Below are 25,486 nucleotides of genomic sequence, written 5' to 3' on the forward strand. Positions count from 1 at the left end.
TGGATTTCCTGTCAGAATACCCCTGGCCATATGAACAACTGTTGTGGAGGGAATGTTGTTTATCACACACATCATCCACTCTCCATTTCTAGTGACTATTCCATACCTGCTATGGGCTGGGTACCATTGAAGGGTGAGGGAGAACATCAGCGAGCAAAGGGGTGAGACTCTCCCGCCACCCCCACAAAAGAGTAAGGGCGTACCTTAGCCTTCCATCTGACCTGCAGGCTGTACTCTGGCCTCCTGGGTCATTCCTTCTAGCGTCACAGCAAACCCTGTGAGCACAGTCACTCCACTGGCATCTTGCAGAGGAGGAAAGTGAGGCACAGTCAAGGTGGTGGCAATGGCACCAGGCTGGACAAACTATCTGACCTCAACTAAGTTGGTTCCCTGTAAGGCTTGTACTGCACAATCCAAACCCAGGGTATCAGGAGAGAGAGGCAAGGAAGGGAGAGGAGAGGTGGGGAGATGGATACTATGGGCATCTCTTATTAGGACACCAAGCACATTAGGCCTACCCGTATGGCCTGTTCAAACCTACTTTCCTCCGTAAGGGCCTTGTCTCCAAACAGTTTGTAGGGGGAGGGGCATAAATTAGGGCATGAGTACATCCCAGACCTAAATAAACACTCGCTAATTCCAGATTGTTTTAATCTCCCTAAAAAGAGCCCTGGGCCCATTAAGCATTCATTTTTCCATTCTCCTTCCCTGTACCTGGCAGCTGGCTATCTGCTTTCTGTCTCTCTGGATCTGTCTAGTCTAGATGACTCACACAGGATCCTGTAGTCATGTAGTGCATGCACTGTATGGTCTTTTGTGTCTGGCATTGTTCACACAGCTCAAGGTTCACAGAGCCACTTGTTTTCATCCATGCTGGAGATTGAACCCAGGACTCTGGGTATGCTAGAATGCTGGGCCCATGCTCTCTCAATAGCCAGAGTCACAAATAAACAGGATCCCTGGGACTTTGTACAAGGTCAGACTGCTGCTGTCATGTGGATGCTCCCATGTGCATCCACTGGCCAAGGAAGTAGAGAGCATCTGAAGTGGCAGGCACTGCTAGGAATATTCCCCAGTCTGAGTCGTCCACAAGGGAAATCTCAGTGCGGATACTAGACCCAGAGTTGTTACCTAGTAAGCTTGAAAAATAACTAAGCAAGTGATTTCCCTTTTGAGGTGGGGGCAGAATCGTTATCTCCACACAGGCTTGCAAGAGGGCTTGAGGAGGGTAAGGGTGTAAATGTGCTTGGTTCTCTGGAGAGAAACTCCAAGGATGCCACAGTGCCCAGGCAGAGCAGCCACCAGGCCAGGCCATGTTGCTGAGCTTGTGAATGGTGATGCTGCCATCTGCTGGCGAATCAGAAACTTGCAAAAAGCAGCCAAGGCAGAAGAGTACCAGCTAGCTCTCCATCACAGACACCATCCAGCTGAAAGGATGCTGGACCAGGAATTTACACAGGCATTCAGAACACTGGTGCCGACAGCACTTTTTGGTTCATTTTTAATAGTTTATTTTTGTCAGCATCATTTACACATCATAAAACTTACATATGACAAGTACACAACTAGTGATTTTTTTAAAATAAAATTATTATTTTGCAGTGATAGCAAAGAGAGTTGTATGGTGGACCTGAAGAGTCTCACCCCTGGCACACATGTCCTTCTACAGATGTTTTTGACAGGGGACAATGTCAGTGGCAGTTTACGACAGAATAAGGTCACCGTGTACCACTTAGAAAGATGTGACTAAATGCGTTTGTATCTGAGGAAAGTACCTGGAAGGAGTTAAACCCACTATGAAAACAGTGCTACCTTTCTGGGGTGCTGGAGGAGGTAATGAGACAATACAGCACATGGCAGAGTCTCACCAAGTCCTAGCTATTGAGCTTTTTTAATGCTATCTGTATGTGTACATTGAGTGCTGTGTCTGCAGTGGCCAGAAGAGGGCGTTAAATACCCTGGAGTTATAGTTAAAGGTGGTTTTGAATATCCTAGTGTAGAACTGAACTGAACTATGGTCATATAACTCTAGAGTTCTGAGAGGTTCAGGATAAGGGTCTCGGTCTAATAGACCTATAGTCTGTAGTCCCAGGATATAGGGAGTAGATGAAGAAGAGAGGAGATCCAGGGCCTGGATTCTGGGACATTTAATGTTCAGATGTAGACTGGAGTCAGCAAGGATGGATTCTGAGACTGAGCCAGTCACTGGAGAAACCTAGAGACAAAGGTGGCCATACTGCTCAGGTCTGCCTGAGAGTTGCCTGAGTTGGGGATTGAGAATCTGTCTGTGAATTTCAATGGAGAAGCCATGGGTGACCTGAGGAAAAACATCTCAGTAAAGTACTGAGACTAAGGTCTAAATGACTGGGACTCAAAGAAAAATCAGAGGATCTATCTAGGGGGCCATATTCCAATGAAAAAGCATGACAAAGCACCCACTGGCCAAGTAAGGACTGAGTGTCTGCCAGGCACTTCTTGGAACATTCCCCAGGCTTACATCCCTGCAAGGAGACCAAAGGCCTGCACAGTGGCTTACTGCATTCTATAGTGATGACACAGGGAGAAGTGGGCAGAGGAGGGGGCTGCGGTTGAACTGGGCACAGTCAACAGGTGTAGGCATGGGAGTGGGAGTTGGAGGAAAGTTCCTATTTGCTTCTGTGTTCTCAGAACCACAGCAAGGCCACAGGTGAGATGAGGGGAGATCTGCAAGAGTGCAAAGAGCTGGAGGAGACTGGCATGAAGGGCAGCACATGGTGGCTATGAGGGGGTAAGGGCTCAGTGGAAGTGTTGTCTAGAAACCAAGGGGCCACCTGTTACCAGTCGGGTACATGGAGGGCAGAGACAGACTGTCCATCAGTGGGATGGATGGCCTGGTGGGGGAGTTATGATACTCAGACTAGGGGATATAACCTGGCTAACAGGGATGTAAGGATGAGGTGAGGGACCAAGGGAAGCTATAACCCATGAAGGTGAAGAACTATTGGGATGAGAAGCTGTTGAGCCAGTAGGAGAGGGAAGTTAGGGGCTAGCATTCACCCACAACCATCACATCCCAAGTTCAATCCAGGCACCCCTTATTCAAGGTACCCTCACTTTGTCACACCCTTGGACAGGATGCTCAACCCTCATGAAGGTCTGATTCTACCTGCTGTGCTAGCCTTGGGGGATGGGCCATGGTATAGTGGGTGGCTAGGAAACTGGGAGAGGAATCAGATGTCACTCACAGTTGACAGTTCTCTGGGCCTGGCTGTTCTCTGTGGAATCCTCCTGTCCTTGGCAGGTTCTCTCATCAGGAACACTGTTTTTCTAATTTAGAGTTGCTGCAGGTTGTTCTCAAAGATTCCAGTAGGTACAGTGTACTACAAGGCAGCCATTCTCATGTTTGTTTAGACATTCCAGAGTCAGTACTATGGACATCATGGGAACTCTCAGGCCTGAGGGACTGAGTAAACTCAGCCAGGGAGCTCTGTTAAGAGCAGAAGGTGACTGGGACTTCCAAGTGGGTGCTAGACTACTTCAGGCCTGTAAGGACTCATCTTATTCTGCAGCAAGCCAGTCTAGAGAAAATCCTGGGTGACCAAGTAGTTGGCTAAGACCTACCCAGAAGTGGCTGCCAGGTCAGGCTGTTCAGAAGACTCTGAGGCCCCCCACTCCAGGCTTACACCCAGGTCAGTGATACTTAGTTCATTTTTGGGTGGCGCTGAGGCTCAAACCCAGGTTCTTCTGCACTGATATGTATTTTTATAGTATTAAGGTCTTAAGATTAATAATTATGCTTGGAAACTGGGCATGGTGGCACATGCCTTTAATTACAGCACTTCAGAGGCAGACACAGGTGGATCTCTGTAAGTTCAAGGTCAGCCTGGTCTACTTTGACAGTTCAAGGCTAGCTAGGGCTACATGATGAGACCCTGGGGGAAAAAAAAAGAGTAAAATACTGGAAAAATTTAGAAAATATAAAACATTATATGAAAAAGCTAGCTCATTTATTCAAATTAAATTATAAGTTTAATATACAAATAGAATTGGTATCAATATTTTAAAATATAAGATACTAAAATTTTCTATCATATAAAAATGTAAAAATATCTATATTTTTATGTATATATATGTCATTTAACAGGACCAAAATAAACAGTAGTTGACATTAGGTGCACTGTCACAATGATGCCAATCAGCTGTTCTCATACCCTAGACTGTTGTGTAGACAGCCCTATGGAGTCTGCCTCCCTGGGACCAGCAGGGGGCGAGCAGGCCTTTCTCCCAATTCCTGGGTTCATGGTGCTAGAGCTCCCAGCAATCACTGGGAAGGAAACCATCTAACCATTCTCCACAGTAGAAAGGGAGCTGGCCTGGGTGGGAAGGACGGTTCTCTCCAGGGTTACAAAATGGCACATCACTGCTCCAACTCATGTTCATTCTGCAGCGTCTTCATTGCCAGCCCCCACAGAGTCATACTAGAAAAAAACTGTCCCTCAGAGTTCCTGTAAGTCACCGAAGGTGCCCGGCTGCCCAGTGGCTCAGTGCAGTGGTTGTCCAGAGTGGCCATGGAAGAGCGGGACACAGCCATGCCATCAGCCTGTGGCTGCTCTACACCTGCTGAGGTCTCCACATCTGAGTAAGCGTAGGCCTGAGGCTGGCTCTGCAACTCTGGTGGCTTGGCCAGCTTAGTAGGTTCCAGGCTCAGTTTGTCCTGGTGGAGCATGGAGCGTAACTTACAGTAGGAGCCAGTACAGTGACCATCAAATCCTGCCACAGAACTTTCCACGGGCTGCACAGGGAGCTTGACAGACAGAGGCATCAGTGTGACAGACACATCCTGGGAGAAGGAGTCCGAGCTCTGAGACCTGTCCAGGTCAGAGGGTTCAATGGGCCTGCTAAGCTCACCCAGCACAATGGGGCTCCTGGCATCAGCTCTGCCATGCATTCTCTTGTGCCGCCGCAGCACAGCAGAGCGTGTGAAACACTTGCTGCAGATCTCACAGCTGTACGGCTTTTCCCCAGTGTGAGTACGGACGTGCCTGCGCAGGTCTCCTGAGCCCCCAAAGCACTTCCCTGCAGAGAAGAGCTAGTTTAGAAGTGGAAGGATCCCCTCCTTCTGAACAACCAATCTAAGGATGGCACCCTCACTTTGAATGAGATCCCTCTCCAATGGGCCCTGGCAGTTGAGACTCAGCATGTCCTCTAGGCCTCAGTACTAGCACCCGCCCAAGCAGTCAGCAGCTGCTTCCTATCAGGCTGAAATACCGCCCTCCTCAACAACGGTATTCCTGTGCAATGCTGCTGTCATCTAGCCTGCGATGTCCCCTGATGCTTCTCAACTGAGGACGGTATTTGGAGAGGATGTGGAATCTTTGGGAGAGAAGGCTCAGCTAGTCAAAGTGAGTAACTAGGGCTAGACCTCTGACAGAAACCATAAGCCCAAAACAAATCTTTCCCCTCTAATTTCTGTCTAGAATGGTGGGGTGTTGGTAGTGGTAGTGCAGCATGGGCAGGCAGCCTAGGACCTGGTAGCAACCCTTCCCTGACATCTGTGTAGTAAGCTTCTACCAAAGGCATGTACATACTTGTCTGTCCTTCAGCCTGCTTCCTTGTGAGAAGCGGGACTCAGTAGGTAACTACAAAGGCCTTACGGTTAGAGAGCTCCCTGAAAGGAAACACCCATGCATACTGGACACACTGACAACTTCTCTTCCTTAGTGAATGCCACACACCACTGCCTTTGATCTCTCAGCTATGTAGGCCTTGTAAAGCAGCAGGAGCATGTGGAATGGGAGTACAAAGACGAATGCCATTGAACAAACTAGATAGGGCTCTCCAAGAAAGAAAACTCAGAATACCTCTGTATAAAACCAGAACCAGCACCCACTAATAGCTCATAATGTTTAGCCCAATGTCAGGTTCAGAATTTTCACATATAGTCAGGCATCTTCACAGCTTTTTGTGTCATCTTGGTATGCTTGTGGTAGTCTGGCTCCTCCTCTACTACTGTATGTCCTCGCTGTTCTGCTCCCTACCATCTCTGGCCATAAATAGATGCTTTGCCTTTCACTGTACCATTAACTTAACTCTCACCTGGGATTTCTGGGAAGCTGCCACCACCGTCTGCAGGGTCCCTAGTACATATATACTTTAGCCATATGGAGTCACCATAAAAAGAGAAGTGAAACCCGACCTCACAGTTATCAGTTAGTGTGCAGTTGGCTAGGTTTGTCCGAACAGAGATGGGAGGGAAATCTTGGCTGCACACCCGAAGTCCTGAGCTGTCAGATGCCAACTGCAGCCCCAGCGCCCAGCAGAACCTAATCCAGGTGCCCCGAGCATGCCGACTGCTCTGAACAGACTACCATAAAGACTGCTCACTCAGTCATCACAGCTCTATCAGCATCATCAAGCCAACATGCACAATGGGTACACGGGCACATGCCTTCCTCGGGTGCCTGGGGTGTACGACTCTTGATTCCATGTAGTCACAAGCTACAGGTGCCCAATTCTTGATCTTCATATGTGTAGCAAGGCACCTGAGGTGGCGAGCTACCTACTCTTCTTTTACCATCAATGGCCTTGCTAAGGCCTAGACAGGCCCTTTGCTCTCTAATCTGTGACTCCCAAGAAGCATGCTCTTAGTTCCCACACTCTACCCCTTCCCATTGGGGCTGCCAGCTCTGGGTGATGGGGCTTGGATTTCATTTTGTATCTGGGCATCAGGGTCAGTTCCTGATGCCTACAGATGCAGAGTCTGGTATGTGGCATTATTCCCATGAGGAAGGAAAGGAACTACCACCTTCACCGGCCCTATGAGAGAACAGTGACTTATGGCGGCCAGCAGCAGGGTGGGCACTTCCACCTCCCACAGATGAGGCCAGACTCACCACAGGCAGGGCAGCTGTATGGCCGCTCTCCCGTGTGCCGCACACGGTGCTTCACCAGCTTCCTCTGCATGTTGAAGGACTTCCCACACTCATCACAGGTAAACACCTTGTCAGCCGTGTGCGTCTTTTTGTGCTCTTTCAAATTGCTGAAATTGCTGAACCCTAGACAGACCACAGCAGGGGTTAGGCTGGCAGACAGGACCTGCAGCAGTGGCCCTGCGAACAAAGGAAGCAAGCGCTCACTCAGCAGTACCTCGGCCGCACGTGTCACACAAGTGTGGCTTCTCTCCAGAGTGAATGATGATGTGGCGCTGGACATCACCAGAGGCTGCAAACCTGCAAGGAAGTATAAAGACGACACTGACAACTGGGGTTATGCAGAGGAGACAGGCTGCTCCACTTGCTTTCAACAGTTGCATGTAGCCTGCTTTAGGTGTAAAAGCACTTCCATTTCTCTGTTTCAGGCAAAGTAGAAAATGATGCCAGCATTTTGATTTTTAAGGCACTTGTGGCTTGCTTCCTCACACTCTTCACGGTTTCCAACAGCACAAGACCCAAAAGCCAACAATTCAGTGAGACAGACTCTTAACTTAAAAAAAAATTCATTTATTTATTTAGTGCATGTGTATGTCCACTGCAGCATGCTAGTGGAGATCAGAGGACAACCTGGGGAATTAGTTCTCTCCTTCCACCATATGGCTCCCAGGAATTAACTTAGGTTACCAGGCTTGGCTGCCAAGTGCCTTTACTCTGAGCCACCTCATTGGCAAGCTCACAGTTCAGAGGAATGTGAAGCCCTGTGGTACTGATATTCTGCTGGGATTATTGAGTTTGTGGGAAAAACGCCCCATGTGGTATGCTGGCTCAAGGCGCACACTGAAGAGCACAGGGTGAGCGTGAGCTCTGCATGGTCTTGGCATTGAAACCAGCTCTGCATATCCTAGGGTGAAATACATAGACTTCAGGTTCCTCCTGTACCCACCCTAGAAAATGAGCTAGCTCACCTTGAGCCCAAACTGAAGACTAGACATAGCCATCCTAAGACAGAGAGACAGAGATGGGGATGAAAAAGGAACCAGTGTTCACTGAGCAGCTCTCCAGCCTAAGACATGTTGGGTGCCTGAGGACTGTCACCTTCCATAATTGTCTCCAGATACCTGGAAACCCTTTCGCTCTATCGCCTGCGTTTCTGGATGGGAAACACAGAGAATGCAGAGATTTTCATGATCTTAGGCAGGCAGCAAGTACATCCTCACCTATGATAAAAGTCTACTCTTTCCTGGTTGCCCCACGCCCACCCCGTGGAGGCTGGTGGGTTGTTCCAAGGCAGGTGAGGCACAGAAGAGATTTTACATGGAATCCCAAGGTCCTAATTTTAAACACTGCAAACTACACTCAGGAGCCCATGAGAAGTGACAGTATGTGGGGCTGTTCTGTCTGTGCTGCTGGGCCCCTGTCATGACCAGATGATTACCACCCAGAGCTTGGCTTTATGTTCGGGTAGCTGCAACAGAAGGGAGCTATGGTCAGCAGAGCAGGCTTTGATGTGTTCCATTTTCCCTCAATGCAGAGGCAGAGCATTCTCCCAAAACCTATTTGAGGATTGCTTCTCCCTCTGCTGTGCTCACAGCGTGTGCTATGGGATATGTTTGAAGACTCCAACTTCTGAATAATCCTGTGTCCATCTCTAACCTCCAGACATTGCAAGGGGGACTTGTGAAGGGTAGAGAATCTGAGCAACTGACGTTTCTGTTCCCTTCTCAGCACTGAGCAGATGGTGGGAGTAGCAGATGCTGAGTGAATGAGTAACTAAATGATGGGAACCAGACATGGAGCAATGGACATGCCTATGGCTTGTGAGGTCAAGGCCTGCAGTTCTAACACAGTGGCAAGATGGTGGAGTAAAAGCTCTTGGCTTGCTATCAAGCAAGGGGATAGAGGGCTAAGGCTGTGGTCTTTGCACAGGAGGAATGGACAAACTCCTTGCTTACCCCATGCTCTGTGAAAGAGTCATTGCACAGGTGTCAGCCCACCCAAAGATTCTCTGTTGCCATGCCAACACTCAGTTTTCAGGTCAAAACTCACCCGGCAAGGCTGAGTGTCATTAATTCTGTCCTGAAGCCAACAGCCTGGTTTGATAACACTGCTTAGGTACCATCTGTTGCCTTCTCTCTAGAGGTCTAGTTACTCAGGCTGCAGGCACTGTTTCCCCTGACTAGACAGTCTCCTCCTTGGAGAAGCTTTTAGAATGAACACTTCAGCATAACCTAATCTGTTTCCTGTAAAGCCGCTTTCCTTCCTAGGGCCTTGGCCTAGATTTTCATGCTTTCCCGTAACTTTTCTTCTTATTCTCTCACTGTTGTAGAGTGAATGCATTTGTGCTCCACCATAGCTGGGTGAGCCCTGTCGGACAATGACATGACACTGGACAAAGACACGACACTGGACAAAGACACTTGAAATATCCATAATCCACACACATGGCACCCCCAGCCCAGCACTTACCTCTTTCCACAGATTTCACAGATGTATGGCTTCTCCCCAGAGTGCCGGCGTAAGTGAGTCTGAAGGTTGCCTGCCTATAAGAGGGCAAGAAACACATCGATAATGAAGGACCGAAAAAATTAGAGAAGCTCAGAGGAGAACTGACAGATTTGTCAGGTCCTACCCACCATACTTCAATAAAGAGCAGCCAGGAAGCTGTGTCCAAGGTCAAGGGCAACCACCTGCTGTACAAGGAGCCCCAGCTGTGGCCTCACACTGGTGTCCACTTTGTGATGCCTCCCTTGTAAAGGGCAGGCTACCCTGGGAAGGCACGTGAGTTCCCAGGCCTAATTTTAAGCAGACCTTGATATAGTTAGTTAGGACCATACACATGCAAGGTCATCTGGAGAATCTAACACCACTTCTTTCAAAAACATACATATTTGAACAAAAGAAGCAAAAGGCATTTACAGAAAGTGCACCCTCCCACAGGAAGATTGGCTCTGCCTGGCCAGCTTTTCAGTTTTTACCTCTGTGCAAGAGTGCATCTCAGGAGAACCATAGCAGCACTGCAGGGTCTTTGCATCCTAGTCTGTTAAGCTAGCAGGATTTTGCATATAGATTTCCATACACTTATCGGTATGAAGTCAGAAAATCACCTGGTACAGTGAGCTGCAAAGGCTTTCCATGTTACAAACGCCACTTGGAAATGTTCCAAATAAGGGTTGAGGGGCAAAGCCTTCCCTCACTATACCTGAACAGCTCAAACTGTTAGTGTCCTCCTGCCAAACAAGCCCTCAGAGACAAACAAAGATGCCCAAGGGCCATACTGCACTGCACAACAGAGCCAGAAGGGAGGATAACCAACAGCTAGCTGGTAAACTCACTCTTTACCTCCGCAAGCAGCCTTAAGCAAAATGCAGAGACAGTTCTGGTTATAGTCCATCTGTAAATTAAAGCTCACAAATACAAAAGACACTGCATGTAGAATGTGATTCTGGGAATCAGTGTGTGCCTCGGTTACACACTATATTCAGGACTGTGATAAACACAGCTGAGGGAAAACTAGGACTTTCAATAATCAGATGGATTTTGGCAGACACTGGTAAACAGCCTGCTTTTAAGATAGAAACCTTTAATAACAAGATCACAGCAAATATCAACAGCAAAATCCACATGCTAAATTTCTAACTTATACCCAGTAGCAATTGGTATTCTGTTTTCCATCTGAAAAGCTGAGATTGGACAACCAGAACCGCTGCCCAGGGCCATAGTTGGGCTGGTTAGTACTAGTCTTGTGAGTGCAAGACTTCTCTGCTTTTGCAAATCACAAGAAACTGCCCTGAACAGCCAACACAACACTCGCTTTGCCACCAGGGACACCACTCCTTAGAGAGCAGGATTTCAAATACTAATTGCTTTAGTCAGCAACATCCACATTTCAGAAAAACCAACACAACAATGAGCATGCCACCTGCTCTCTCTCACTCAAGTAGCTCAATAAAGATGTACTGTGATAAACAGTCTGAACCGTTTTTAAGTAGGAACCCCCCCCACACACACACACACACGTCACTCGTGCTCAATGTATTACTTCAAAGCAAATCTAACCCAGTGCTTCTCTGATGGACTGTGTGACAAGCGGTACTAGATAAACGTGATAGGATAGGCCTGAAGACTACTGTGAGTGTGAGGTAAGCAGTGATACTGGCAAGTACCAGAGCAGCCAGAACCACACAGGGAGACTGTCTAAAACAAAACAAAACAAACAACAAACAAACAAAAAACCAAAGTGAAACATACAACAAAAGAAAGCAACAGCAGCAAAAACCTTAACATGTCTTTACCAATTGACATGGAAATACTGACATACTGAAATCAGCATCTTTTCCCAGATATAGTAGCACATTCTGAGGTGACAAACTCTTCAGAGTAAGTAAAACTGATGGAATGATTTGAACAACAACAACAAACAAAAAAACCCAACTGTATGCATTTAAGTAATTTGTACTGACGACCCAGGACACTGGGCCCTGTTATTTTAGGCATCAATCCATACTTTTAATTTTTAATAGACTGTAGCCACACTATTGGGATCCAAAATGCACAGACCACATCTTAAAAAGAAATCTGCAATTTTGTTTACAGAAACTGTGCCAAGCAGTGATGATGTTATGAACAGAGAGCTGTGCACTGGCTGCACAGTGCTTAACTCACGGCTTATAGAGCTGTGCTGCATTTTACAGAGAAGTCAGCTAAAGCTCTGAGACCTTGGGTCACAAGACTGGGACTGGGAGAGCTAATTTACCTGCTGCTGATGCTGCTGTTGTTTGTTTCCTGAGAGTGGGTCTCACTGTGTTGCCCTGGCTGTCCTGAAACTTACTCTCTAGACAAGGCTGGCCTCAAATTCACAGAGATCTGCCTGCCTCGGCCTTGGTCTCCTGAGTGCTGGGATTAAAGACATGCATCACCATGCTTGGCCTAATTCAGGTTTATCTGCTGAGATTTCAAAGACTGTGCAGTAAAACTCTGTTGAAGATATTAGCAAAAAAAGAATTTTGTTTCTAATCACTTTTAAGTTAAATACGATTTTTTTAAAAAAAGATTTATTTATTTATTATATGTAAGTACACTGTAGCTGCCTTCAGACACACCACAAGAGGGTGTCAGATCTCATTACGGATGGTTGTGAGCCACCATGTGGTTGCTGGGATTTGAACTCAGGACCTTCGGAAGAGCAGTCAGTGCTCTTAACTGCTGAGCCATTTCTACAGCCCCTAAAGCAGATTTTTTAACAGAAAAATCTCACCAGAAAAAGTAGTAACATCTGGGGCCATGGCCAAACAGATAAAGGCACCTGTCTCCAAGCCTGACATACTCATTCAATCCCCAGGCCCAACATTCATGGTGGAAGGAGAGAACTGACTCCCCAGAGGCATCTTTTGACCTCACACACACACACTGAGGCCCCCAGTAAATAAATACATAAAGTATTTTTAAAAGTACTATCTGAGTTTAATTACTCTAACAATAAACTTTCTGATATGGACTCAAACTTCAGTATTTAAGCATAAAGAAACCTGGCCTCCCTTGTGGGTACATGGCAGCTGAGTAAGAGCGAGGGCCTCACAAACTCCAAGACAGAAAGGCATCTCAGATATTAGCCATCTAGTGTAGTTCCAAGTCTTTAGAATTTCAGATAATAGCAAAATAAAAAGACACTAAAGACAAGCACACACGCTTTCCCATTAATGTTATGAAATGATGTGACTAGATCCACCAAAGCCTGGGCCCCCATGATAGCGCTCTAGGACATGGTCATGATGGTGTCCCTGAGTCCTGCACTTTCACCAAAGATGCACTGAGTAGGTGCTCTGGCATCAGCATATTCTATTCCCTGCTTCTGAACTGCCCCAGGGGGCTTCCTTGACATACAGCACACCAGGGAAGCCATTCCCATCTAGACAGCACTACCAGAAAACAGGGTCTCTTACCCAAGACTGCCCCTTTGCCTCTTGGAATGTGGTACCACCTCATTAAAGCTTTTCTTCCTGTTTCCACCACCCCACCCAGGGGCAGGGGGAGAAAAAATGGCTTTGCTCCTCTCCAAAGACAGCTGAGTCACCATGCTTGCCCTCTCCCCACTGTCGTGGACGTACTGACACCCTTGTGCATCACACAGGCAACACAGAACACAAGATATGACCATTTTCTAAGAGAATGTAATGTTATAAACCGCTGAGTATATCATCACCACAATCCAAAATGATGCTGGCTGATGTACTATGGAGCCATCTGGCTCATTAGTAAAGCTGTGGTTAAGTACTGACAGGCTAACCCTTCTAGATAGCCAATCCTTAGGAAACAGGACCAGAGATTCCTCCTGGTAAACGTTTTCAGACTTTCAAATTCTCCAAAGAATAAGTCCTTAAGAACTTAGTACTCCAGTGTACTCTGGCAGATCAGGTTGGACATCCCAATCCACTGTGAACACCACCGTTCACTCCAGTCATTCCCAGAAGAATGTATAGCAGAAGTAGGAGGGTGGGCTATTAGCTCCTAGGTAACTCCACACCACAAACAGCACCCTGCCCTCCACCCCTAGTCCTAGCAGTCTGCAAGGCTCAACCAAGGAGAGTCAAGTGCTGCCTTTAGCTTGCCCCACATGCCACTCGCTAGGTGGCCATGATTGTTCTCGTCTCTCTATATGCACTGTTCTCACATGTATTCTGGCGAGTGTGTCACAAGTATCCTTGTCTTTGTGTGCACACAGCCATTTCTCCCTCTAAAGAACAAGCTCCTAAGAGCCTTACTTGTATCTGTCCCATCCCAGCAAGTGGCAGAGCTAGCGGCAGCTTAGTAACATACAATTCTTGCTGAATCAGGCTTTTAAAACAGTCCTTTTCGAAAAGTCTCATCATTCTGCTATGAAAATAAGACAGCAAGAGCCATCTGAAAACCACAGCTATATTCAGCTCCGAGTTCATTAAAACATGACAGAAGCAGACACCAACTTAGAAGAAAGGGGTTTTCCAGACAGTCACCCTGGGTAGCATGCAGAGGGTGGGCACTGATCAAGGTCTAAACCATGGTTCTTAAGCTTAAAAAGATAAACAGAGACCCACTCAAAGCAGGAACTGGGCATTTCTGAAGGACAGCACAGCAGCAGTGCTGGGTTGGAGTGGGGGTCATGGCTGACAGAGATCCTGAGTGTGCTGTTGTATTCTGGTTAGCAAGTGGAGCCACAGAAGGGCTCTGAGCAGGAAGATACTCCACATGAAAGGTACTTAATCCTCCCACCAGCTTCACAGCATAGTATTGTAAGAATGAGAATGAGGCCTGGAGAAGCGTGGTGATCGCTTATTATCAATAGTCACCACAGTTTTCCACTTTACTTTTCTTAGTTTTTACTAATATATTTTCCTGGGGGTGGGGAGGAGCATGCAAAACCACATGTAAAAACTACATACAACTTGCAGTAGCTGGTTCCTTCCTTCCACCGTGTGGATCCTAGGTGTTGGAATCAGTTTGTCAGGCTTAGCAGCAACATCCCTACCTGCTAAGCTATGTCACTGTCCCCAGTCCTAGGTAGCTAGGATGAAATGGTGATGGTGGGGGAGGACAAAAGAAGGACCGGGATGCACAGCCATGAAGGAAGGCACATGCTGTTCTAAGAACTTGGTCTCATCAGCTCCTCAATCCTGCACACTCTCTGGGGCAGCTGCTCCTTCAACTGTCCAACAGATCAAGACACTGTCCTATCCAAGGTCACCGGACAGTAAATCTGACAGATACAGGTTCAAATCCATACTTTTAAGCACTTTAGGTGCCCAAGTAAAAGGCAGTGACACTCCCAGGGAATGGTGACAGAGGGATGTACACTTGGCACCTGTCCAGAGCTGGGTGCTCCCTGTTGGTACTGTGACATGAGGCTGTCCCAAAGTAATCATTCAGGGAAGAAGGGGCCAACCACAGGAAGATGCAGGGAGTCACAGAGAGGTAAGAGTGAATGAGTAAACTAGCCAGTGCAGGTGGGTGCACAGGAAGAGGGAACTGACACCCTCAATGGACCCTGGAAGAGCCAGGAAGGGTGTGTAACAAAATAGTACTCACTGCTTCCATGCTCCATGGAACTTCCTTCCTATCCCTGCCTCATCACAGTCTCCTGCACTATGACAGGACCAGCCCAAAGCCATGTCCTGGCTGAGCAGAATCTCACATAGCACCAGTATGGAGCTACTGCACTGAGTAGGAGAGCGGTGTTGGCTGTTCCCCTTGAAGAGTCCCACCCCGTGAACATGACCATGAACAGAGGGATACTCTATTCCTATTTTAGAGGGAACAGCAACTGTTGAGACCCAGATTATGACACTGGGCACTTTCTGTGGAGGGGATGTCTCCAAATGCCAACATAGTACTTGCCACAGCAAGGCACAATAAATATGAGATAACTCCATATGCCCAAAAGTCAGCTTAAAGGCTGTAGTCAAAGTAGAGAATAAAAATGGCTGGTCTTCTCTTGCTTTAATGTTGGGTCCCCACTTTAATATCCTGCCTATAGTCCCAAAGAGAGTAAACATGTGGCTTGGACCTAGTAAAGCACACACTGCGGCTGCGGAGAAGGTCATTGTGGACCACTAGGAACTTCAAGACACATCAACGGCAGGACCCAGGATGAGTGGAAAAAAGAAAATGTGCTGTGAGGACTCTCACTCACAATAGCAGCACCTTCTAATGCACTGGAAATGTGTGTGCTGACCCAGCCCCAACTCTTTAAATTGCAGCTACCGCCACAGGTTTCTCTCTTCTGAGGACAAAAGTGAGTCTTATTGGTAATCAAGTAAGCAATGGGGTTCAGGCTTCCAAGTATCAACAGTAAATAAGAGAATTCCCACCTGAGAGAAGTGTTTCCCACAAATGTTACATTCAAAAGGTTTCTCACCTAAAACAAAGCAAAACACAACAAGCTGTCATCAGTACAAGATTTGCACAACCATTTCCATTTAAAATACTTGGTCTCCTGCATCTTCCCTTACCAAGCAATCATCCCACTCTTCTGTGTTTTACTCAGAACACAGTCTCCCTCTGTAGCCCAGGCTGCCCTGGAACTCTCAGCACTTCCTGCCTCAAGCCTCCTGAGTGCTGGGATTACAGGTGAGAACCATCACACCCAGCCTGTGACATTGTTTACCTCCAAAGTGAGCACAGGGCATCTCTACTTCTAAATACTTATCACTCGCCTGACACACTCCAGAAAGATGATAAAAATCAAATCTATATACCTTCATCTAAAAGTCAAACTGCTCTCTAAATACAAATCTATGGTGAATTCAAAAGACTGTCCAGTTTCCTCTTAGCACAAAACCAAATAAGAGTTTTCTTGCTGCATGACTCTACTTGACCTTTGACTCCTTCCAGAGTGGACAATCCTTTCACAGCATGGGAGCCATGGACACTGGAGCCCAAAGGGTGGGCACAAGCAGCCTGAGGGACAGCCCTCTGCACTACCTCCCTGCCTTAGCTGGGCCACAGAAGTGGACTTCGTAGCGGACAGCAGAGGTGTGGTGTGGCCTGCGGATGTCTCCACACTGAGTGCAGTAACTCAGTTATTGCAGTCTGGGACAGGACAGACTGGAGGACAGAGGATGCTACAAGAAGCTGCAGCCGGATGGGGATCTGCTGGAAGGTGCACTTTAAGGTGCCACTTTTGGTCTGGATGAGCCTAATAAACACATGTTGAATCCCCAAGAATTGTCATTTCCTCACTCTCCCCAATTCAAGAGGCTACAATAAGACCCTCTTAAAAATAACAACACTGTTCTTCTGCATACAGGGCATGTAACCTTGGCAATGCCAGCTTGCATCTTTCTGGGTTTGTATTAGGCTAGTCTTCAGCCCTAGATGATCATAACCAGGTAAGTCCGTGTTCTGCCTTCTTTCTAAGCAATCATTGGGGTTCAAGCCCCACAAGAGAGATGAGTTTTACAAAAGAGAAGTCATGGGTAACAAGAGACCAGGGTTTTAACAATGGGTCTTGGGAGCCCTTTTCACTGTTAATATTGAGGCTCTACAGAGCTTTTGTCCTATCAGCTGTGACTATCAACATATACATATTAGAAATGAAAGAGAAGGCATTCTGAAGACAGAGAATTACACGTCTCATTGGCTATGGGGGGGACATCATCACACACCATGTGGCCACTGGCAGCTTCCACAGCACGCCGAAGAGGAAGGAAGTGGCATCTGCACCATTCTGAGACAGCTCTGGCCTCTCTCACAGGTCCCTGGCGTCCAGGCCATGCTCTGCTGCCATCTCAATGCAGCACTTACGTCCGAGGAAGTGTCTCTGCCCTATGATTGTATCTGTCACTCACAGATGTTCTCCAGAATTAGCAATTTAATTTTGCTCCTTTAAAGCTACAACAGGTAAGTTTCTAAAAGAAAAATGAAATAAAACTGATAGTATTCCTCAGGCTGTAGGAAATTAAGCAAACAGAATGATTTAAATCAAGTTGTTTTCATAGCAAGACTGAATGAGGTCTCATTTTGAACTACTACTACTAATAGCAGTGTATGTGTGCGTGTGTGTGCATGTGTGTGTGTATGTGTGTGTTATATAGAAATAATGACAGCCTTGACATTTGAATACACTGACATCTATATAGGACTTTTAACCTGAGCAAACCAGAAGTCCAGAGACAAGAGAACAGCCGGTCAAGGAAGAAGCTGGCAGCTTACAAACAGGCAATCTGGAAGCATGCTGCTGTGTGTCACTGCTCATGCCTATGTCTTTGGGGGTGGGGGTGATGTATTCAAGATAGAGCCTCACTCTGTAGCTTGTCCTGGAATTCACTATGTAGACTAGGCTGTCCTGAGACTCACAAGAGATCTGCCTACCTCCACCTCCCGAGTTAAAACAAAAATAAACAAAGAAATCAAGTAATTGATTCTTATGTACTTTCTGCCTCCAAAATCCTAACTTCTCAAATTAAAATTACTTCTGAGAGAAGCTTCAGAATGGCTCAAATTTAACTGTTACAGTTCACTATCCATCAACATTCTGCTGAGAAAATAAGCTCAAGAACCCTACAGAGGCAACTAAACAAGGTGTGTCTGTTTTAGAGTACATCACAGCAGCTGACTATACAGATGGAACTGATCATAAAAGAAGCCATCTTTTTACAGCAGCTTGATGATGCTTTCTGCACAGAACATATGCATGCATCACCAAGAACTGCAACAGAGGGCACCTAGCACCCTGTAGTCTCCTACAGACATCACTGGCTCCACTAAGGAGTCAAGTGTCTTACAGACAAGGCCTGACGGGGGAATGAGCACTAGTGCTTCCTCCTCTGTGCCTGTGGGCTCCTGGCAGTGTACCTGTATGAGATCGTTTGTGCAGCTCCAGATTGCTTGGGTGTTTAAAAGGCTTCCCACACAATTCACATGCATACTGTTTCTGGGACTGAAGGGCCTGGGACGGGTCTTCCCATGAAGCTGGGGCTCCTGGCAGCTCCTCCTCACGGCTGCTCTCTGGACCCAGTTCTTCCCTCCCTTTTTCCTCAGCAGTCTGGCTTCCAGCTCTCTCCACTGCATCTTCCTTAGCAGCAGATTCTTCCCTCCTGACCAACCCATTATCTGACTCAGGATGTGAAGTGCACTCAGCTGACTGCTGTGACTTGAGAAAGTTTAGTTTCTTCAGGTGCATGGCCTTCTTCAGCCTCATCTGCTTGGCAGGGGGCTCAGAAAAGGGGTCTGCCTCAGAGTCAATGCCAGAGTTCCTGACAGGTGGAGCCACAAAGGTGGAAGGCAAGTGCTCTGGAGACTCCAGGACACCTGGACGGCCCTCCACAGGAGGCTGTGAGTCTGCTGCAGCGAGGTCTGTGGAGGCACTGAGAGTGAGCGGCTGTTCTGTGGACGGCCCCTGACTGGGGCAGGCAGTTTGCTTGTAATACTGCTTGCTATACAATGTTCTGAGTTTGTAATAGTAGTTCGGCTGTTTGCCGGGCACCTCTGGGCAGCTGCCACCTGCAGCATCTGGTTTTGACACTTCTGTGGGACGACTGAAATCTGCCGATGGAGCACGAGGATTCACTTCAGCTGGGACTTTAGCCTGCGGGCCATCCACAGGGCACTCCTGCAGTGAGTGAGGAGGGTAGTGCTCACTTACCGCACAGGTGCCAGCCAGACTCACACCAGCACAAGGTAAGCCTGGCAGCTGTGCTGCAGAGGCCGACTTTAGAAATGTATGGCACAGGTTCAGAACGTTCTGCACTTGCAGACACTGTGCTGTGTCCAGCATCACCTGAATGTTGTCCTGGTTAAGGTCAAGGCGCGATGTGTACATGAAGTCTAGGATCTGCCCTATGCCGCTCACATTTTTAACGTCCAGGTGAAAAACATCATTCTTCTGGCTGGAAGAGTTCTGAAAGAGGCTCCTGACAAAGAAAGAATGCTTTAGCTACTTTCACACCCTGCTAACTTTTTCTTTTAAAGTTCACACATAAATCTTCAAAAGATTATGTCTATGAACACTAAGGCTTTTGTCACGAGTATTTTTAATGTTTTATTTCTAAAGCTATTTCACTTTTACTGATTTTAGTTTTTTTGGATTTGTTTGTGTGTTCAAGTGTACTGTGTGTGTGTGTGTGTGTGTGTATGTATGTGCACATGAACACATATGTGGAGGCCAGAGGAAAACTTAGTATGCTGCTCCTCAGGCACCAGCACTCTGACTGGCCCAGAGCTTGCAGAGCAGGTGAGGCTGGCTGGCCACTGAGCCTGAGGGATCCATGTGTCTCCATCTCCCTGCTTTGGAATTATAAGCTGGTACCACCATGCCTGGATTTTTCATGAGTCCAGGGATAAGACTCTGGTCTTCATGCAGGAACTCTCCAGAACACGATCTATTTATACTGCTTGCAATATAACCAACCACATGCACCAACTATAAGCTGACATAGTACAGAAGGAAAAAAAAGGGACAGTACATACTCCAGTGTTTCATGTTTAGTCTGGCATTATCCATTTCATACCATATAACATAAAAATATTTATATCCCTAAGTGCCTTAAACCTTCTAAAGGTGAAGTCAGACACATTAACCAAGTCAAGTACTCACTATGTACCTGTACTTTGGCTGCTAAGGTTTTTTTATTTTGGTTTGGTTCTTGTTTTTTTTTTTTTTTACTTGTAGACTTAGCTGGCCTGCTAGATAGACCATACTGGCTCACAGAGTTGATGGACCTCGGTTTCACCAGTGCTTGCCCTTTTGGCTGCTTAGTTTTGCATAGACTCAAAGGTCCATAAACCAACAGGAAGAAATGCACCTTGACTTAATGAAGAAGGCAGCCCAGGAGGCCCAGGCTCCTTGTTCCAGTGTGGGTCAAATTCACAGGTGAGGGAACTGCTATCGAATACAGCTTGAGAAGATGACTTGGGTAAACTGTCTTACAAACCTACTGCAGATATTTTGCCAACAGTCACCTGTTTCCCCGACAGCCTTCGGGTTTTATGTCAGCTAAGAAGAGCCAACATTATCATACCTGGGAAGAGAACTAACTGTCCTGAAAAGACAGAGAAACCAGGGACAGCAAAGCCCAAGAGTCTAGGATCATTCTGCACAGTGACAAAAACTACCAGCCATCCTACTGAACTGAGTTGTTATAGCGTGTGGAACAATGCACACAAGAGATTAATGCCTTGATGCAGTGTTATCAGGGCAAGAGCAGGCCTCTTTCCACACTCTGCTGATCACGGCAGGTAAATGTGCACCAAGGAGAGACTATTAACTGGAGAATTAACTTCTACTAAAGAACAGACAATTGTATGAAGGTTTAGCTACACTGCAGCACAACTGCCTGGTGTTATTCAGTATGTATAAATAAATCACATAAGCCAAAATAATGGCAGAGTCACTAAGATGAGGTTCAACCAAAGATTTTCTTACAACATTCAAATGAAAGACAAAAACTGAACTCCTTTCATTTAGAAAGGAAGGGAAGTGGGTAAGTAGGGAGGGAGGGAAGGAGACGGGAAACATATAGAACACTTTCCCCATGCAGATTTCTTTCTCTTTCCAGACAGAATCACCCCTCTGCCCTGCCCAGGCCGGAACTCTCTAGCCTGTTGCTATGGCCTCCCATATGCTGGGATGAAAGATGTACACACTGACAGCCAGTATCTTTCACTCTAAGGTCTAATGACAGTGAAATTCCTACCTCAGATTCAATTCCTTAATCATTTTATCTGGAAAGGAAGTGAAAAACAGAAAGCATACTGAAATCAACTCTTTTCAGTCACCCCCAATATACTTTGGCTAAGAGTCTCTTTTCCTTCCAGTTACTCTAAACACAAGGTGATTCTCATTAAAGAAAAAAGAAAACCCATAAACTGTCATTTTGTTTAAACTTCCAAGTTAAGACAGAACCCCCCCTCCCCCGTGGAAGCAGGTCCTCCTCAGCCACAGAGGAGGACAGTGTGAGGTGCTCACCTGAAATACTGGCTGAAGGCTGCCAGCACATTCTTGTGTGCTTTGAAGCAGACCCCCCTCACCACCAGCATGCAGTCACAAAGCAGGCCCTGGATCCGCTGCTCTCGCAGCTGCTGCAGGAGGTGGCAGCCGTGAATAGCAACAGGGTCCATACTAGACCATGAGACCTACAGTGGAAAACACAAGTAAGAGAGTCTCAAGGACAAAGAGGGCCTCCAATGCAAACTGCCGTTGGTTCTCACCTGGTGCATCAAGGTTACAGTTTAAGACACACATCCACCCACTCAACTGTTTTGGCAGCACCTACCTAGCCCAGAGCTGTTCAGCTCAAATCTCTGAAATATGGAAATGTTTCCTCTTAGAATCCATTAGGGAAGCCATTAGCTTCGTGAAACCTAAAGTGCATGAGTGTGCCAATGGAGACTGCAGCAATGGTAATACTGTGTGCATTTCCTTTCTGGACAACTGTGAAGATGCCACATTAAAAGTGAAAATCAATACATATTCACAAACAAGCATAGGAGAAAAAAGTCAACCAGCTAAGATTTACAAAACACTTTATGGTGCTTAATCTTGACCTTCAACTTGGCGGGATTGTGAACCCTGGGGATGCACTCCTCCCTCTCAGTGTCTGAGGGCATTGCCAGAAAGGCTTAAGTGAATGGGGAAGACCCACACTGAATGTGGGTGACATCATCCATGGGCTAGATAAATATTCATTTATCCAGAATGAATAAAAAGCAGTGAGCAGCTGAGCAGTGGCATGCATCCTGCTGACTCCTGGCAGGGTGACCACCTGTTTCACACTCCTCCCACCAAACCTTCCTCGCCATGATAGACAATAAGCCCTTAGACAATGAGCCAAAATAAAACTCTCCCTTAATTTGCTAGTATCAGGTATTTTGTAACAATGAAAGTAACAAACACACACCTATACATAGGTCAGTGAATTCAAAACTAGAGAAAATTAGGAGCCTCTTTAGGCAGGTAAGGTACAAACTAAGACAACTACCATCACCAGGCAGAGAGCAAAGCAATTAGACCCGCACCATGTCTGTTTAGGTGTGCCTTTGTGCTTCTCACAGACAGAAAGCAAGAAAATGGAGAGTGCAATATCCTGGGGTCTGTGACCAGTAAGTAGTGTTGGGGACCTCCAGGGTAGGAACTTGCTGGGTTTCAGAGTATGGCCAAATAGTGGGTGGCATACCAGGGAGGCAGAAGGCAGGTTGGTCACACTGAGCTTCACGAAATCTGACAACCCTGGCTCTAACTGGAAAGGAGACAAGAAGCTCCTGTGTGGATACAGAAAACTTTGTTATTCCTCATCCACCTACTGAGTAACTACCGTGGGCTGTCCCCTAGGGCAATAACAGCGAGTGCAGCACAACGAGTGTCCAGGAAGCTTCAGTCCTAGGGTGGACAGCACACCCTAATGGAAAAATGACAGCTAGACATGGGGGCACACAGCTGAGTCAGGTGCAGGTGGCTCTGGCATCCAAACATAGCGGAAGAGGAATGGGAGGATGCTGAGGATCTAAATAGCAATCTGGTGCAATAATCTGTAGAGGGCAAAAAAGCCTCTACACAGTTAACACTGGAGAAGCCAGGAAAGTTAAACACAGTCAAGACTGGAGAAGACAAGAAAGTGAAACACATAGCTTATCTCTTCAATGGAATGGCGTGCTTAGCTGTGTTCCTGCAATGCTGGGGGAATAATGAGGTTTGTGAACCTGGTGATCCTTAGCTACCTGTTGAGCAAGCCCTGCCCATATCTTCCAGCATTGATGTTTAACTTATCCCAGACCCTTTCCCCTTAAAACCATGAGCATTACTTCTAGGCCACAAAACTCATCTTTGTGAGAGATGTCATTTGTATAAAAACAACAGCCTAGTGACTTCTGTGTTATCTTAGGGCCAGGCTAATCCTGACTCCTACAGACATCATATTTAATTCATTTTGTTTTAATCTCCCTAGATTCTAAATCTTGGACACTATTTCTAAATCAACAGTACCCATTCTTGTGAAAGAAGCCACATAGACTTTGTAAAGAATGTCTTAAAATTGTTGTGCACTTGGAATTGATGTAATTGTTATCAGAAAACCTCCTCCTGCACTCCAAATTATGCTGTGCTTAAATATGAGTAAAATGATCTGGGTCAGACTCTACAAGTTCTGGCCTAGCCCAGCTCTGGTTACAAAATCAAGCTGATGAGATTTTATTCTTACCTTACCGTGACTGTTTTCCCCTGCTTGCTGTAAAGCCTGTGGGGACCCTCCCACACTAAATTGTGGTTTGGATATGAAGTATTTCCAAAAGATGATAGAGTTAAGGCTTAGTCCTCAGTGCAGGAGGAGAGTTCAAATGTGAGGTGGCTGGATCACAAGGGTGTGACTTTCCTCACTGGGATGACCCCCTGATAAGCTCACAGCTGAGTGAACTATTAGGGGGCTCAGCCTAGCCGGCAAACATCAACAGTCTTTATATGGTAAAGACATGGCTCACATCTCCTTCACTGATTGCTGTAGCTCTGACACCTGCAAGTGTCTGGAGCCTCACAGGTGCTCAGCGTGTAGTTTGAGAACGGAGTGACCCCCTGGATCTAGAAAACTGTAGGGTTCCTTCTAGTTAGGCAAGCTAAAGCTGAAACCAAGAATATGATAGTAGAAAGATCAGTGTGAGAGACATCAAACAATGCAAATTCCAGGGTGAGAAAGACATGGAGAAGCAGTGGGGAAAAGCCTGGATGATGTGAACGAGGAGGGGCTTCTCAAAGAAGACGAGCCACACCAGAATTTTAACCCAAGAGGCTCCCACCCCAAAGTCCCTTCTGTTTGGTGGGGTAACTGTGCCAAGCAGTTAACACCAGTGGCTAATTTGTGGGAGGTTTGCCATGGAGCTGTTTATATCAAGCTTTAGAGGGGGCCGTAGGAGTTGTTAACTACTGTGCCTATCTTTATGCCTTTTTCTGAATGTATGTGTAGACATATGTGCATGTGTGTTTTGTGTCTACAAGGGTCCATATGTGTGGAGGTCAGAAGCCAACTTCAGACATTGTTCCTCAAGAGATGTCCACCTTGGTTTTTGAGAAAGGGTCTCTTACTGAGCTGTGAGGCTCACAGATTCCAGGAATCCACCTATCTCCACCTCCCCAGTGCTGGTGTTACAAGGGCATGCCACCAAATGGGCTCCGTTGCATTCTCCAGAACCTCAGAATTTGATTACCTGTAGCAATTAGACCTATAAGAAGGCAACTGTGTTTTACAAAGAACCTATTAGGATGGGTTCTGTAGCAGAAATGCCAGTGCAGCGGTGGCACAGGGAGAAGAAACTGCAAAAGTGACCACCTGTAAGCCAGGACAGTCCTCTAAAGCAAACAATCTTGATGACACCATATTCAGGACCGTCCATCCTCTAGAAGTGTGAGACAGTAAATCCCTCTCATCTGACCCCCTCATCTGTTGTACCTTGCTTTAGGAGCCACAGCAAACAGAAGGAAACCTCCCAATCACCAACAAAATGCCCATGCCTGGGTTGATGTTTCTCACAATACTATGCATTGGACGTTCATTCAGTCATTTAAGCAACAGTGCCCACGTATACCAGATGCTGTCTTCCGGGCTAAGAACAGCTAACGTTTAGTGAGCATTTACTAAACCGCAGATGCCCGACCAGCACCTGATGTGAAGCGAATCTTTTAGTTCTACAAGGTCCTGAGGAGTAGACGCTGCAGTAATAACGCTACAGAGGGGACACCCAGGCACGTACGGTCACGCGGTGAATGAGGCAGGGCGCCGCTTAGGGGCCTAGGGTCATAAGCGCCTCTCCTATCTTGGGGCCACGCAGGCATCAAGAGCGGAGCAGACCGCAGAAGGGTGACTGCAGGAAGAAGGCCCGGCTCCAGTGCACGGAGCTCAGCTTTGTGCTCCGCCGAGTCCCAGCAAACGGCGCTGTGAGTAAGCCCCGCGCGCCCTTGCCGCGCCAACCCGCAGCCCACGAGAGTCGAGTTTCCCGGGCGGCCTTACCCCGGAGGCCGCTTTCACCCGGCCGCCTCCCTGACACTCGTCAAGATTCTAGGTGTCAACTGCAGGACTCCAACCGCCTCGGAAACATTCCGACAACGCCCCCTCTGCAGCTCG

At 47.0% G+C, this 25,486-nt stretch overlaps 1 protein-coding gene across 4 annotated transcripts; it reads right to left on the minus strand.

Annotated features, from left to right (window-relative positions):
* Positions 1 to 1,493: 1,493 nt before the first annotated feature.
* Zbtb49 (zinc finger and BTB domain containing 49) lies at positions 1,494 to 25,484 on the minus strand. Of its 4 annotated transcripts, none has more exons than XM_031341932.1 (8): positions 25,373 to 25,484; positions 21,349 to 21,515; positions 18,237 to 19,294; positions 15,752 to 15,798; positions 9,378 to 9,451; positions 7,126 to 7,208; positions 6,873 to 7,034; positions 1,494 to 5,055 (listed from the first exon to the last, which is right to left on the minus strand). In XM_031341932.1, the coding sequence occupies exons 2-8, from the start codon at positions 21,498 to 21,500 to the stop codon at positions 4,397 to 4,399; spliced, it is 2,235 nt and encodes a 744-aa protein (XP_031197792.1). In that variant the 5' UTR covers positions 21,501 to 21,515; positions 25,373 to 25,484; the 3' UTR covers positions 1,494 to 4,396. The 4 variants fall into 4 exon arrangements, with proteins under 4 accessions (XP_031197792.1, XP_031197790.1, XP_031197791.1 ...); XM_031341930.1 differs by having other exon boundaries at positions 7,126 to 7,232; XM_031341931.1 differs by having other exon boundaries at positions 7,126 to 7,232; positions 25,116 to 25,456.
* Between the last annotated feature and the right edge of the window lie 2 nt (positions 25,485 to 25,486).

Source organism: Mastomys coucha, unplaced genomic scaffold (genome assembly GCF_008632895.1).
Source record: "Mastomys coucha isolate ucsf_1 unplaced genomic scaffold, UCSF_Mcou_1 pScaffold22, whole genome shotgun sequence".
Taxonomy (NCBI): domain Eukaryota; kingdom Metazoa; phylum Chordata; class Mammalia; order Rodentia; family Muridae; genus Mastomys; species Mastomys coucha.